Source organism: Mauremys mutica, chromosome 11 (assembly GCF_020497125.1).
Source record: "Mauremys mutica isolate MM-2020 ecotype Southern chromosome 11, ASM2049712v1, whole genome shotgun sequence".
NCBI lineage: Eukaryota > Metazoa > Chordata > Testudines > Geoemydidae > Mauremys > Mauremys mutica.
Window position 1 is genome coordinate 28,783,219 of NC_059082.1, and position 15,007 is coordinate 28,798,225.

At 36.9% G+C, this 15,007-nt stretch overlaps 1 protein-coding gene across 1 annotated transcript in view; it reads right to left on the minus strand.

Moving 5' to 3' along the window:
• Positions 1 to 727: 727 nt before the first annotated feature.
• Positions 728 to 15,007, minus strand: part of LRRC49 (leucine rich repeat containing 49) — a 122,483-nt gene continuing 108,203 nt past the window's right edge. The window contains 4 exon segments of the mRNA XM_044980221.1: positions 728 to 1,538; positions 4,715 to 4,868; positions 8,925 to 9,034; positions 14,068 to 14,253. Of these exon segments, the coding sequence (XP_044836156.1) occupies positions 1,335 to 1,538; positions 4,715 to 4,868; positions 8,925 to 9,034; positions 14,068 to 14,253 (654 nt within the window). The 3' untranslated portion in view covers positions 728 to 1,334.

A 15,007-nucleotide genomic window follows, 5' to 3' on the forward strand; every position in this document is an offset into this window, starting at 1 on the left:
AATTTTTCCCCGTGGGTGCTCCAGGGCTGGAGCACCCACGGGGTCAGCGCCTCCCTCCCGCTTGCCTCCTTACCTGAATATCGGGACAAATGGTGTCCTGATCATACATTGATCGGGATGTGGGACAAACGGTTAAATATTGGGACAGTCCCAATTTTATCGAGATATCTGGTCACCCTAAGTCTGGCCATTCTTAACTGCTCAAAAGCCAGGGCCAGTACTGTGAAAACAGTACCAGCAAATGAGGTGCTACACTGTACCTCTGCTGAGAAGATAACTATCTACAGTACATTATTAAGGCCAATATTTTCAAAGGTATTTAGGTACCTAAACACACAGACAGACACCCAGTAGGATTTTCAAAAGTGACTAAGCACATAGGCACTTAATGCGATTGTGCCTATCTGCATCTTTAGGCATATAAATATCTTTAAAAATCCATCCCTAAGCACTTAAAAGGAAACATCGTGTTTCAAGATGGAATTTAATATATTGTTTCTATGTCTCATGTTTCAAAGAATGTGGGGTGAGCTGGAAATTCATCATTTACTAGCCAGAAGGCAGAATAAATTATATAAATATTTTGTATGTATCCTAACAGAACAATGATAAAATTCATCAAAGCCCCCTTATTTTACTTTGGTATTTTACACATTATAGTTCACATTTATACACATATAAAAGAAAAATAATGAAAAATATCTGGAATTAAAACTAGCATCACAGTATGTTTAGTTGAGGATCTTCAATTAGTTTTATTTTGGTAAAATGTACTCCTTTTATAACAATACTGAACTGACAATCCATTGTATTAAATAATATTAAGTCTTAAATGATTAGGGTTAGGGAGTGTAAACATAATAAGTTATTAGCTTCCGCTCATAAAAAAAACAATATTCTGAACTGTGAATATTTTTAATCACAGCAGCAAATAGTCAAAAAGGAAACAACTCAAAAGTGTTCAATAAAAACCATAAGGCAAACATCAGAGTGTAAACCAATGCTTTAGCACTACAGCAATAGCATCAGAAACAACAAAAAGCAAAAGACTTAGTAAACCATGGCACAGCTGTCAAGTTATTTCTATGTTATTACTTTAGCTAAGGATGCACTGTTAGAATTGTATACAAGAAAACTTGTATAAAAGAAAACTTTTGTTTTGAAAACTAGAGAGAGAAACATTAGCTGTAAAAACAGAGCTCATTGAATTGAAAGGCATCCTTTAAAAAGTGTCCTACAGTGATGGTAATTTTATATTCTTTTGTTTTATGTCTTTGTGAAACATAACATACAATACTGACCAATAGCTTGCAAGTCAGCAGGAATCAACTTTGCTATTTTTGATCAGTGATCCGCTGTAGGCAGAGTTTCATGTAGGAATTTTTATTACGTATTTCTATCACCGCATCCCTGACAAGCTCAATGAACATCTGAGGCCACAGCTTCTGCAACAACTCATTTTTCATATTGATGTCAGCAGCTTCTTTCACTAAGTCTTGTATGTATGTCTGGCAAAATTTCTTTCTCTCCTTGATTTCCTGGATGGGAGAACCATTATAGATGACATAAGACATACAAAAAGGGTTAAATAACAATAATGTTTTATTAAAAAGGGCCAAACGAACTTTAATGAATCAAAGAAAATAGCGATCTGCACAAAAACAGAACACTCCATGCTTTTCTCTAACAAATGAATTTAATTGCAAATTGTACAGCCAGGTTTTTTTAAACAAATAGGGCCATAGATCCAAGTTTATAACCATTTAACTAACCACCCTCAAACTGTTTTTTCTGAAATTCCATTTGGAAGTAACAGTGTTAACTTTCTCTAACAGAATTGGATTTTTTTGTTGCTGCGGGGGATAGGAGTGATAGCATATTATGCAAACTATTAAATTTTAGATTATTTTTAAATCTAGGCACTGCAAATGCATTTACAGAAAAAAATATGTTTGCCTACGTAAAATTTCAAACAGCAGCACAGTAAACTACAGTAGGGTACAGTAGGGTACTAGAAATAAACCGGTACACATATACCTTTCCATATTTTCTCTGATGTGTGCATTCCGTACATTTTTATCAGTAAACATCAATTTCACCTTTTCTATTGACCATAATTGAAATTTACAGATAGGTAAAATAAGAAAAATGCTGCTTGAGAACCTATTATAGTTTGGTTTAAGGATATTTATTTTGTATATTTTGAAATGTGATGTTTCAATGTTTTAATGGTTATAAATCTTTAACTTTTTGAATCTCAACATCTACTGTCAGTAAATAATTATTGTCTGGCCCCCTGTAATTTCTCACAACTGTGAAAATTTAAATCAATAGAAATAAAAAAATGCTAGCAACCCATAATTTCACTCAACTGTGAAAATGTAAATAAAAAAATTGAAACGAATCCTTAAATATTAATATTTCCACTGAAATTTATAAGAAAATAAACATTGAATTCTGCAAAGCCTATGTACAACATACAATATGCAATGTACAAAACCCACCTGAACTTCTAGAAACTAACTTCATGACAAAAAAATACATTTTGAGCAACTACTGGCACCACATTTTAGTCATTCTTCAATTATACTAATTCTTTTTTATGGAGGATTTCCAGAAAGTGCCATAACAAGTTGTCCTTTGAATAGTTATACTGGTGCTAAATACCTAATCCATCTGATTTACAATACTGTTAAAAACATTAGGTCATGCCTTGGCCCATGAAAATAACACAGACCATTATTTATGGGAGAAAAAGGAGAGTAAATGCTTTCCAGCTGCTTAGTTTGAAAATTTAATAATCAATAAACCTCATCTACTGTCTTCAGTAATTAGGTCTGACTTGATCACATTTAGTATGTTAGTTTACTGTTAATGTGAAGCGGGAATTGGCAGTTCTTGCCTATCTTGCTTTTCCCTTGTGACAACCAGTAAAATCGGCAGCCACATATGGAATACAGTATTATAATGAAGGATAAGGTGTGAACTACTATACTGGTAACAAAAACACATCTATAGTTTTAATGTAATCACATGAACACCAAAGCATTATTTTATTATTATCCTCTGATTCTGGTAAAGTGCAAACAGGAGTAACTCACTGGCTTACACCATTAATTATTTTAATTACCTTTACCATTTAGCCATCACTACTACTCCTTTCAAGACTAAACAGCTTTGGTATCTTTAATCTCTCCCATCACACCTCCATGCTATGTCCTTTTTGAGATGAGGTGACCAAAACTCAATGCAATAATCAAGCTGAGTATGTACTATTGATTTACTTACCAGTATTGTGAAGGGATTTATACACCTCATAAACCTGAGGAGTAAGCAAGGGACAAACCTGGGTACTAGAATGTATCTCAGTAGGGACTGGAGACAGCTGCTATTAAAGACTGTCCCCTCAAAAGGAAGAGGAGGGAAAAGATGTTCTTTCCCCCTGCTTAAGGACAGAGGTTTGCAGCCAGAAAAGCAGACCTAGGATGGGCTTGGTTGAAACAAGACAGTCTGTCATTTTATTATTATTTAAATCTGGGCTGCACTACGATTTCCTCTACCGAGATTTAAACAATTTTTGTCATGGCTCTATTCTGTATGGAACAATACTAACCCCAGTATTGGATCTATAAGGCACTCCACTGTTAACCTTTTCCCAAGCTGGTAATGATCATTTATTATTACTCTGTGTTTCCTATCTCAGTCTTATTTTAACCCGCCACATGTATCTCTCCACATAACTAGGTCTCTACCAGACTCTTGGGAGGCACTGTATTAAAAGCCTGTCTAAATTAAAGGATTCTAACGTGTGAGAGAAATCACTATACCCTTATAAAAGCTGTGCTTATTTATCCCTATCGTATTCCATTATTGTAAGTAGTTTAAAATTCCAGTTTGAATGGTACCAACAAATTGGAGAGAAAATCCAAGTAAGGCCATACTTGCATACTCCATGTACAAGTCCTGCATCCTGAATGTATGATCCAAGTATGTTTCACAGTACGGGTAAGACCCTTTTTTAAGGGGTACAGTGCTGACCACCTTGCCCTCTGGGATAGTTATTTTTATAATGGTAAGCTGAACTGTTTGATCATGTGGTTGAAAAACAAACAAATATGATAAACAGGGATATGTAAGAACTAACACTCTAAAGACACCCACTAAAACTGACATATAATAAAATTTCATGGGTGGTCTTTGTACACAGGGCTAGTAGAAGGCTAAGTTAAAAGGACTGTCTGATGACAATTTCTTGAAATATGCTTAAGTCTGCAATGCAAAGTCAGAACTCAGAGAGGGAGCTCACAAGCAGAGCAGAACTAGACTGAGAGCCTAGGAGTGCCGAAGGAATGACAAAGATTGCCCTTGGCTGAAGTCAGTGGGAGCCATGCTGGCACATCTGAAAGCAGAAATTGGTCTATATACTTATTTTTAATAAAACATTATTTATTTTTAACTGTATTAGATTATTAAAATTTACAGATTTTTCATGGCACCATTGCTATAATATAGATGTTAGTCACTGGGTCCCAGAGAAGTCTGGAAGTACCCTGAAAACTCTTTCAGTTGGTGAAAGTGAATAACATTATTTCAGGCAAATAAAATATAGGAAAACTGATTAAAAATTAAACAAGCCACCCAAAAGAAAAATATATATATTTGTAATGTTTCAGAGTATATGATATTCACAGGATCCTCAAACTAATACGTTTACCTCAGGCTTTTCTGTATGAAGCTCCCTTGTGGTATAATTCAGTATAGCTCGACTTGCATTTTCTCCTCCAACTCTTCTGTCGTCATTACTTTCTTCACTGACAATCCCAGATTTCTTCCCCTTTGCCTCTAGCATATAACAGAATTGTTTCTTCCTGTAGAAAGACAGTAAAAAGATTTACAGATTTAATTATCTGAGACTTTATTAAAGCGCAAATGCTTTTCAGTGTTTTTATGTAATACCCCCCCTCTTTTTTTTTTTTTGGTTGCTTTGAACATTGAGTTTAGGAGTTTTTGGTTTATTGCATCCTGCAGCCTTGATATATACAGAAGGTCCCAGAGATATCCATCCATTATTTTGTCCCATCACAACTGCAGACTATTAAGACAAATGCTTGTTTTGACACATACCATAACAGGGCTCCAAAATGGAAAAAAAATCATACAACTTAAGAAAGGTACTTAAAGTAAAAGTACTCACAGAAATCTAAAAATACAATTGAAACTTCTTTTCCACAAACTTTTAAACACCTTTTATTTTACAATGTCAAAACTGTTAATTGTCATATATTTCAACTATGAAACACCCATTAAAATTATTTCTGTGTCTCTAGTATGTAACTCAGTAAGCGCTGCCCAACACATGACACTGGAATCAGATAAACAGTGCACTTATATGTATGGACATCTTCGATCATGTCCTATATCAGCTCCCTATTAACAGAAATGCATATATATAGTACATTATATACCCAAGGACTTTGTTCAACTTGTATGACTACATTCTATTTGTGAATCAAGAAGAAAGTGCTCAATATTTCTGCAATGTACAGAAAAATTTATGGTTTTTTAGTAATTTTATACAGTGGGATCTGTTTAATATTTGTCATTTTACTTATATAGGGATTTTCATAAGAGTATGTTAACCCATGTGTTCTGGCCAAATTCTTATTAATTATATTTTGCCTACATAAGTTTCAACTGTCTTTGCTTTCTGTCCTAAAATTTCTAACCAGTATTGCTGTATACTGTTAAATAGATGCTTAGGAGACCGCAGTTCAGTGGTGAGTGAAGAAATCCATATTTTTATATGACATTAGAGATCTCTTATCTCTTTTAATTACCTTGCAGGCTCTCTAGCGAGGCTTAATAAATGTTCGCTAAGTACTTTGAGATCCTTGGAGGAAGCAGTAAAAGTGTAAAGAATTATTTGTATATTGTAAATGTGAAAACAACAGTACATGACGGAACAGACCTTCAGGAAATAAATGTAGGCAAACCTACTTCTGCTTGTGACAGAAATGCTATGGAGAAGTGGAACAAAACAAAATAATGTAAGGGCTTGGCTACACTTACAAATTTGCAGCGCTGCAGCAGGGTGTGAAAACACACCCTCTCCAGCGCTGCAAATTGCGGCGCTGCAAAGCGCCAGTGTGGTCAAAGCGCCAGCGCTGGGAGCGCGACTCCCAGCGCTGTCCGTTATTCCCCACAGGGAGGTGGAGTACAGACAGCGCTAGGAGAGCTCTCTCCTAGCGCTGGTGCTTTGACTACACTTAGCGCTTCAAAGCGCTATCGCGGCAGCGCTTTGAAGTGCTAAGTGTAGCCACAGCCAGAGTAAAAGTATCTTTCTTCCAAAACAAAACATTTCTCACGGTTTAAGCAAGCAATATATATTTGGTAGTAACATATGCCAACAAATATCTGCAGGGTTGGGGACATAAAGGGAAGCAGTTGCCCCACTCATGAAGACAGGAACAGTTCAGCTGGTCACCCAGTAAAACGCTGTAGTGGGTAAGTTGTGGGGGACAAGGCTGGAGGCAGCACTTTTTGGGGCACAAGCAATGCATGGGAGAGCAAGACTCCATGTGAGCTTAGCACAGGAAGTGCCGGTATGTTATAGAGATGTAGGGGGTTGCACGACAGCAGTACTAGGGAGTGGAACTAGTTGGACTGGTTGTTCCTGAGAAAATATTGCAAAATCTTCAGTGTAAATATCCTAAGGAGATGTGGACTCGTTAAGGTCCAAACAGTAACAGGCTTCACACCCCAGTACTTCCATGGATTCCAAGAGAAGAGCTCAGTGGACACTTACATTGTGGACCTTTTAAATGCCATCACCTCTAGTATCAGAGGGGTAGCCGTGTTAGTCTGGTTCTGTAGAAGCAGCAAAGAATCCTGTGGCACCTTATAGACTAACAGATGTTTTTGCAGCATGAGCTTTCGTGGGTGAATACCCACTTCTTCGGATGCAAGTAGTGGAAATTTCCAGGGGCAGGTAAATATAAGCAAGCAAGAAGCAAGCTAGAGATAACGAGGTTAGATCAATCAGGGAGGATGAGGCCCTGTTCTAGCAGTTGAGGTGTGAAAACCAAGGGAGGAGAAACTGGTTCTGTAATTGGCAAGCCATTCACAGTCTTTGTTTAGTCCTGAGCTGATGGTGTCAAATTTGCAGATGAACTGGAGCTCAGCAGTTTCTCTTTGAAGTCTGGTTCTAAAGTTTTTTTGCTGCAGGATGGCCACCTTAAGGTCTGCTATTGTGTGGCCAGGGAGGTTGAAGTGTTCTCCTACAGGTTTTTGTATATTGCCATTCCTAATGTCTGATTTGTGTCCATTTATCCTTTTCCTTAGAGACTGTCCAGTTTGGCCGATGTACATAGCAGAGGGGTATTGCTGGCATATGATGGCATATATTACATTGGTGGATGTGCAGGTGAATGAACCGGTGATGGTGACCATCACTTATTTGCACCGTGGTGTCTAGGAAGTGGACCTCCCGTGTAGATTGGTCCAGGCTGAGGTGGAAAATCATGGTGGAATCTTTCCAGAGTCTCCTTCCCATGGGTCCAGATGATGAATGGCAAATGGCTTGCCAATTACAGAACCAGTTTCTCCTCCCTTGGTTTTCACACCTCAACTGCTAGAACAGGGCCTCATCCTCCCTGATTGATCTAACCTCGTTATCTCTAGCTTGCTTCTTGCTTGCTTATATTTACCTGCCCCTGGAAATTTCCACTACTTGCATCCGAAGAAGTGGGTATTCACCCACGAAAGCTCATGCTGCAAAAACATCTGTTAGTCTATAAGGTGCCACAGGATTCTTTGCTGCTTCTACATCACCTCTAGCATTCCCTAACTCCATTCCACTCCTACACTGCTTCTCTTAACATCCTCTGCTGATTCCCCACATCTGTTTCCTTTCTATTCTCATCCCCTGCATTCTCCTCTTTTCCACATTGCCCTGTCTGTATTCCACCCACCCCGTCAGCTTTCTGCCCCAGGCAATTTAAGCATTTTAAAATTAAATGTTTATATTGCTGAACATTAAAAAACTATAGAAGTGGACCAGATGAAAGCACATGAGCCTGATGGGAATAAGAGTTAAGACAATAAAAGCACTGGCTTTGGTGGAACAAGAGAAGCAGGCAAGGAACCTCATTCTCCCTTCAGACCTGGCCTGCACCCCCCCCCGACAAGATTTGGAAGGTATCCAGTGTCAGAAAGGCTATGGAGTACTAATTCTGACCTGGGCTCATCCCAGTCTCCCTGCTCTGAGACTTGAGCAAGGAGAGTTCAGATCAGAGTGGGTGCTCTGCAGCTGCACGTGCTAAGTAGCACTCACTGAGTGTCCTAAACCAACCAAACCTGCAGTCTCTCCTGTGTAGTCCCCAGTGAAGAACTATCAACAGTTTTCATAACCGGTAAAATGCAGGAAGTAAGATCAAACTTGGCCTTATACAAGCCAATATGAAATTTACTTTTGCTCTTCTTCATTATGTTAATATCATACTCCAAACAGTCTAATTGTATGTGTAAGGAATTAATGTTGGTCTGAATAAATATAGGTCAAGCCTGTAAGTATTTCTAGTGCACACTTAGAGTACAAGATCTTTGAAACTATGAGCCACTGAAATATAAAGTGGCATCTCCCTCTGTGATTATTTTCTGTATCATCCTAGAAGTTCACTGCACATATCAAATTGTAATTGAGCTTTTTGTGTGTTTTCTCTATTAACTACTTTATTTTATAAAAAAATGAAAATCAAGTTCTTTTTGAAAAAACTGATTGATTAATCTAACCTAACCAAAAGGAAGAGTGGACTGATTTAACTGTTAACTTAATTCTTAACGCACTTATACAAACAAAATTATGGTAAAAAATATCATTTCTATGGCTATAAAAAATGTTTAAGCCATTTAAAATAACGTTTTACCTGGATTCTCCAAGTAGCAAAAGCAGGCGATACTGGGGCACATCAGAAGATGCTACATGTGCAAGAATGCCAAAGAGCCTTTCAGCCATTACTATATCATTTTGAGTAACCTGTGAAAAAAATAGAAATGGAAAATTTTTACAAATAGTAAGACCTGCTCATGTTCAGAAATGACCAGCACAAATCAAATCAGTTAAAATATGTGCTATAAAACACTGCATACCAGAGATATTCCAGGCATATTTAAGGAAAGGAAACAATATATCCCTACGACTTTTTCAAAATTTAGATTTACTTTTATTGGCATCTTCAATATATTCAAAGAGCAATCACACAAGTTACTTTTGCTTGTTTTACTTATTATTTTCTACCAACTCTGGAAACTTTGATGCATACAATCTGATATTCTGTGTTTCAAGATCTGATCATTTAATGATCAGTTCTTCCACCCTGAGTGTTCCAGCCCACACAGGTTAATTCTTTACCATGTTGCATAAATTTACAGAGATATAATAGAAAAGTTTCTGATCCAGTTGTGATGCAGAAGTGAAAGGTCTCTAAGCACTTAGCTGATGGAAGATAAGCCATGGTCTCTGTGACTTTGGCAGCACTATGGGACAGTCTTTACAGAAAGATTTTTTTTTTTTCGGTAAGGGCTAACTGGCTGGCCTTTCCCAGTCCAGTAAAATTATTTCTTCCCCTAATACTTTACTTTCCTAAACATGAACTATACTGTTGCTCCAGCATAAAATTACAGCTGTGTCTTTAAGATAATTTCAAACTGTTGATGAAATGACACCATGTACTTTAAACATCTGTATTCAAAGCCCAATTCTTTTCCCCTCCAAACTCTCTAATGATGCTCACCCCTCCCGACATCTAAATAAAATCTATTCAATTTCAAATAAAAAATGAGCAACACAAACATTCCCCTTGTCTGATGTCTTCTTTCCCAGCATCGTGTTATGTTACTGTAAAATTCCCCAAGGCAGTCAGTGTGTGCTATATGCAAACGTTAAATAAGAATGCTATTCTTCAGTGAAACTTCTAGTGTGTTCTTGGTACCATTTATCACCAAAGGATGCAATGGTAACAGCACTTAGGGAACTACAGATGCATTATCAATGCTCCTTACTAGCATATAATGTCAAGAAAATATGCATACAATACTCATTTAATCTACCCTGTCATTTGCAAACTATACATCTTTGCTGCTAAATGTCTTGTAAAGTTCCACAATTAAATGTGCACTGGTTTGTTATGTTGTCCAGGGGTTTGTCAAGATTAGGAAAATTTACACTTGTGAAACTACATTAAAAGAGGGTTGGGCACTTCACGGCCAGCCCATATAGTAGGGTGAGGCCTGGGAGTACAGACCGTTTGTTGGGGGGAATGGGGAGCTGGTTAGCACACAGCTCTTCTCTCAAGTGTGGGTTTGGCTCGTGGATAAGTTTCATGGCTTTTCTTTCAAACCTGAGTTTGTTGACAGAGCATTCTGGAAGGCCTAATTACTTAGACGTTTTCTGAGGAGTTGTGGGATAAGCAGGGAGGATTTATTTTATATTTTATTATTGCAGGCTGAAGAACTCTTTAAAATCTAAAAACATGTTTGCACTTTAAATGGTGCAGTAAATGTTGCATGGAGATACAACATTTAAATACATACATAGCATAAATTGACAAGCAAGCTTTTAAAAGCCATATTCAGTCTTACAAATCCAAACTTTTTAACAGGCACCTTTTAAAAGAGTTCATGATCAGTAAATTTAAAGGGGAAAAAAACAACCTTATACTGTGCTACTTATTTTATTTCAAAATGTTCTCCTGGGGTTATTTATGTTTAAGAAAAAGTCCACCCAAAATAGTATTAGAAGTTTAATGACTTGTTTTCTTTTTAAGATATAGCACAATTAAAAGGAGACATTTTTGCTTTCTAGTTTCCTCCCCGTGGGAGCTTTTAGTTCAGTTTAGCTCTTTAACCCTCTCTTCCTATGTTGCATGATTAATGTGTGCTGGATACAGCTAAAAAAAGAGTAAATTATAGAGTTCAAATGTCTATATACTTTATTAGTTATCTGATACAGTCAATTAAAAACAAAATATAATGATCAATTTAAAATACTAGACATTTAATGTACGATTTCTCATAAGATTTTTACAATGTAATTATTTAAGTTTCTGGTAGATATTTTGTTAATGAGAAATATGGATAAACAAATATAACTACTGCACTTTAGCTTCTCAACATCCATAGGTACAACTTTTTGGAATTACACTCTATATAGACAGCTCAAATCACTGTAATCCTGAAATTGGTATAATCATTTACACAAATGCAAAGTGAGATTTCAGTCCTACAAGGTGTTGAACATCCTGGCCATGATCCCACAAAACACTTAACTGTAAAGCACCTGACTAATCTCATGCTTAAATTTAAGTATGTATTTAAGAGTTGTATCAGGGCTATAGTTCTCAGCACCTTGCTTGACTGAGCCCTTGGTGCACGACAGATGTATAATTTATCCAGATCAGATGGTAGCTTTTACACCCACTTTGCACTGGTGCAAATGGGTACACAAGGTGCTGATGTGTACCAGTATTAATGTACTCCCTTTCTTTGCACTTTAAACAATGATTTTGTGTAAGAGGTAAAAAATCAAGGATTCCATTTCATGGAGTGGTGATGAAGAAAATATTTGAGATTTTATGTATATGCTGTACCTGGAGTTAAAAAATACTATATAAATAATAATGTGCTGTACTAAAACCAGCTGTCAAGTATGCTTATATATATATTAGGGCTGTCGACTAATCGCAGTTAACTCACACGATGAACTCAAAAAAATTAATCACAATTAATCGCAGTTTTAATCGCACTGTTAAACAGAATACCAATTGAAATTTATTAAATATTTTTCTACATTTTAATATATATTGTATTCTGTGTTGTCATTGAAATCAAAGTGTATATTATTTTTATTACAAATATTTGCACTGTAAAACTGATTAACAAAAGAAATAGTATTTTTCAGTTCACCTCCTACAAGTATTGTAGTGCAATCTCTTTACCGTGAAAACGCAACTTACAAATGTAGATTTTTTTTTTGTTTCATAACTGCACTCAAAAACAAAAAAACGAAAAACTTCAGAGCCTACAAGTCTACTCAGTTCTACTTCTTGTTCATCCAATCGCTAAAAACAAGTCTGTTTACATTTGCAGGAGATAATGCTGCCCTCTTCTTATTTACGTCACCAGAAAGTGAGAACAGGCATGTGCATGGCACTTCTGTAGCCGGCATTGCAAGATATCTACGTGCCAGATATGCTAAACATCAGGGCCGGCTCCAGGCACCAGCATTCCAAGCTGGTGCTTGGGGCGGCAATATGCAAGGGGCGGCAGTCCCTGTTGTTTTGCCCCCAAGCAGCGCGCCGAATTGCCGCCACGGACAGCGGGGGCAGTCCGTGCGCCGTTAGGGTGGCAGGCGTGTTTCGGTGGTGGCGGCAATTCGGTGGCAGCTTCTATGTTTAGCTGTCTGCGGCGGCTTCAGCTAAACATAGAAGCTGCCGCCAAACTACTGCCACCGCGGAAACGCGCCTGCCGCCCTAAGGGCACACGGACTGCCCCCACCGCCCACGGCGGCAATTCGGTGCGCTGCTTGGGGCGGCGAAAACTGTAGAGCCGGCCCTGCTAAACATTCATATGCCCCGTCATGCTTTGGCCACTATTCCAGAGGACATGCTTCCATGCTGATGACGCTTGTTAAAAAAATAATGCGTTAATTAAATTTGTGACTGAACTCCTTGGGGAGAATTGTATTTCCCCTGCTCTGTTTTATCCGCCTTCTGCCATATATTTCATGTTATAGCAGTCTCAGATAATGACCTAGCACATGTTCATTTTAAGAACACTTTCACTGCAGATTTCACAAAATGCAAAGAAGGAACCAATGTGAGATTTCTAAAGATAGCTACAGCACTCAACCTAAGGTTTAAAAATCTGAGAGGGATGAGGTGTGGAGCATGCTTTCGGAAGTCTTAAAAGAGCAAAAATTCCAATGCAGAAACTACAGAACCAGAATCACCAAAAAAGAAAATCAACCTTCTGCTGGTTGAAGCATGAAGAGACATATACATCTTTAGAGCATCTGGCATGTAAATATCTTGCGATGCCAGCTACAACAGTACCATGAGAACGCCTGTTCTCACTTTCAGTTGACACTGTAAACCAGAAGTGGGCAGCATTATCTCCTGCAACTATAAACAAACTTATTTGTCTGTGATTTGCTGAACAAGGAGTAGGACTGAGTGGACTTGCAAGGTCTAAAATTTTATATTGCTTTATTTTTGAATGCAGGTTTTGGTTTTTTACATAATTCTACATTTGTAAGTTCAACTTTCATGATAAAGAGATTGCATTACAGTACTTGTATTGGGTGAATTGAAAAATACTATTTCTTCTGTTTTTTACAGTGCAAATACATGTAATAAAAATAAATATAAAGTGAGCATTGTATCCTTTGTATTCTGTTTTGTAATTGAAATCAATATATTTGAAAATGTAGAAAACATCCAAAATATTCAAATAAACAGTATTCTATTATTGTTTAACAGTGCGATTAATCACAGTTCTTTTTTTTAATCGCTTGACAGCCCTAAATACATATATCCAGTGCCAATATTTAAATTCCTTTCAAACATATTATAATAAACCAGAGAAAAACTTGTTACAAGAAACTGAAGAGGTGAAGTGTATGAATTCTTTAAAATTAAAAAAAAAATAGACACATTGATTTGTGTTTCTTTATCATATGTACTCAGGAATAGGGTTGAATTGTCTTTTCCAATTACCAAGAGCTATAGGAACAAAGGTATTTTGGGGGGGCTACATAAGTAAAAATAACAGATTTAGTTTGACAAATGCAGAGCAAAGTAAATTATGTGGGGAAGTATATTTACATCTTTTTTACTTTTGCATTAGAATGAATGGAGTGGCTCTATTAATTTTATTAATATATAATCAATATAAATTTATGAAATAAGAATCTGTTCTTTCCATTAATGAGCATTCATTTTATAGGAATACTTTTGAGAGGGAAGTTACACGTTCTTTGTATTCCTAAAAAAAAATATTACTTCCTCTTACCTCAGTTCCATTGATCTTCTGCAGATTAAAATGGTTCAGTCTAAACAGAACATAGTATTTCCAGAGAGTAAAGTTGACAACTGGATTTCCCTGAGGATCAACTGTCAACTGTTCAATGCGACGCACCTGTGCTAATGCATTAAACTGCTGCATCATGACAATATTTGTCTCCTTAAACTTCAGGTGCTGTAACAAAAAAACAGACATGAACTATGTTATATTTACTGAGAAGGACACATAATAGTAAGGCAACACAACTGTGTTACAGACATCAAGCTCAGTGTTAGATCAGCTCCATTCCATGCTACTTCAATTCTCCTTAGACATGAATAACCAGCTCTTGGGCCCATCTAAGCAACTGGGCTCACTTGATGTGTAGAGCTTTTAATACCTCTTCAAAACAATGTGACACATGATGCCTTCCCCTCTTTAAAAAGAAGCCCTCTCCCTTTTGTATCCAATATATTAAAATAAAAACTAGAAAATAAAATAAGAGATCTTAGTGATACAGACATCTGGTGGTCTCAGAGTGGGAAAACCTTAGCATTTACAATCTTCTTCACTTGAAAGAGTAAGTGCACAGTCATAGCTTGTCTGTATTCTTTATGAAAAAGTGATGAAAATTAATCGAGTGAGCATTAAAGCATGTAAAATTAAAGGCGTTAATTGGGTTGTACGTTTTCAGCAAGGTGTGATCATAACTTTTTCAAGTATGTATAATGCTATGGTCACTTAATACAGTCACTTAGCCGTAACTGTTTTGACTAAGTTATAGGTGTATAGGATTCAATTCCCCAGTTTTTTGGATGATTGGTTTAATCACACATATTTATTATACCATCATTGTGATTCCTTGGGTTTAAATTGGGTCATTAGCAATAAGAGAGGCAAAACCCCACGCCCCTCTGTAGAAGTGTTGCAACAACAAGATTTGCTTAAA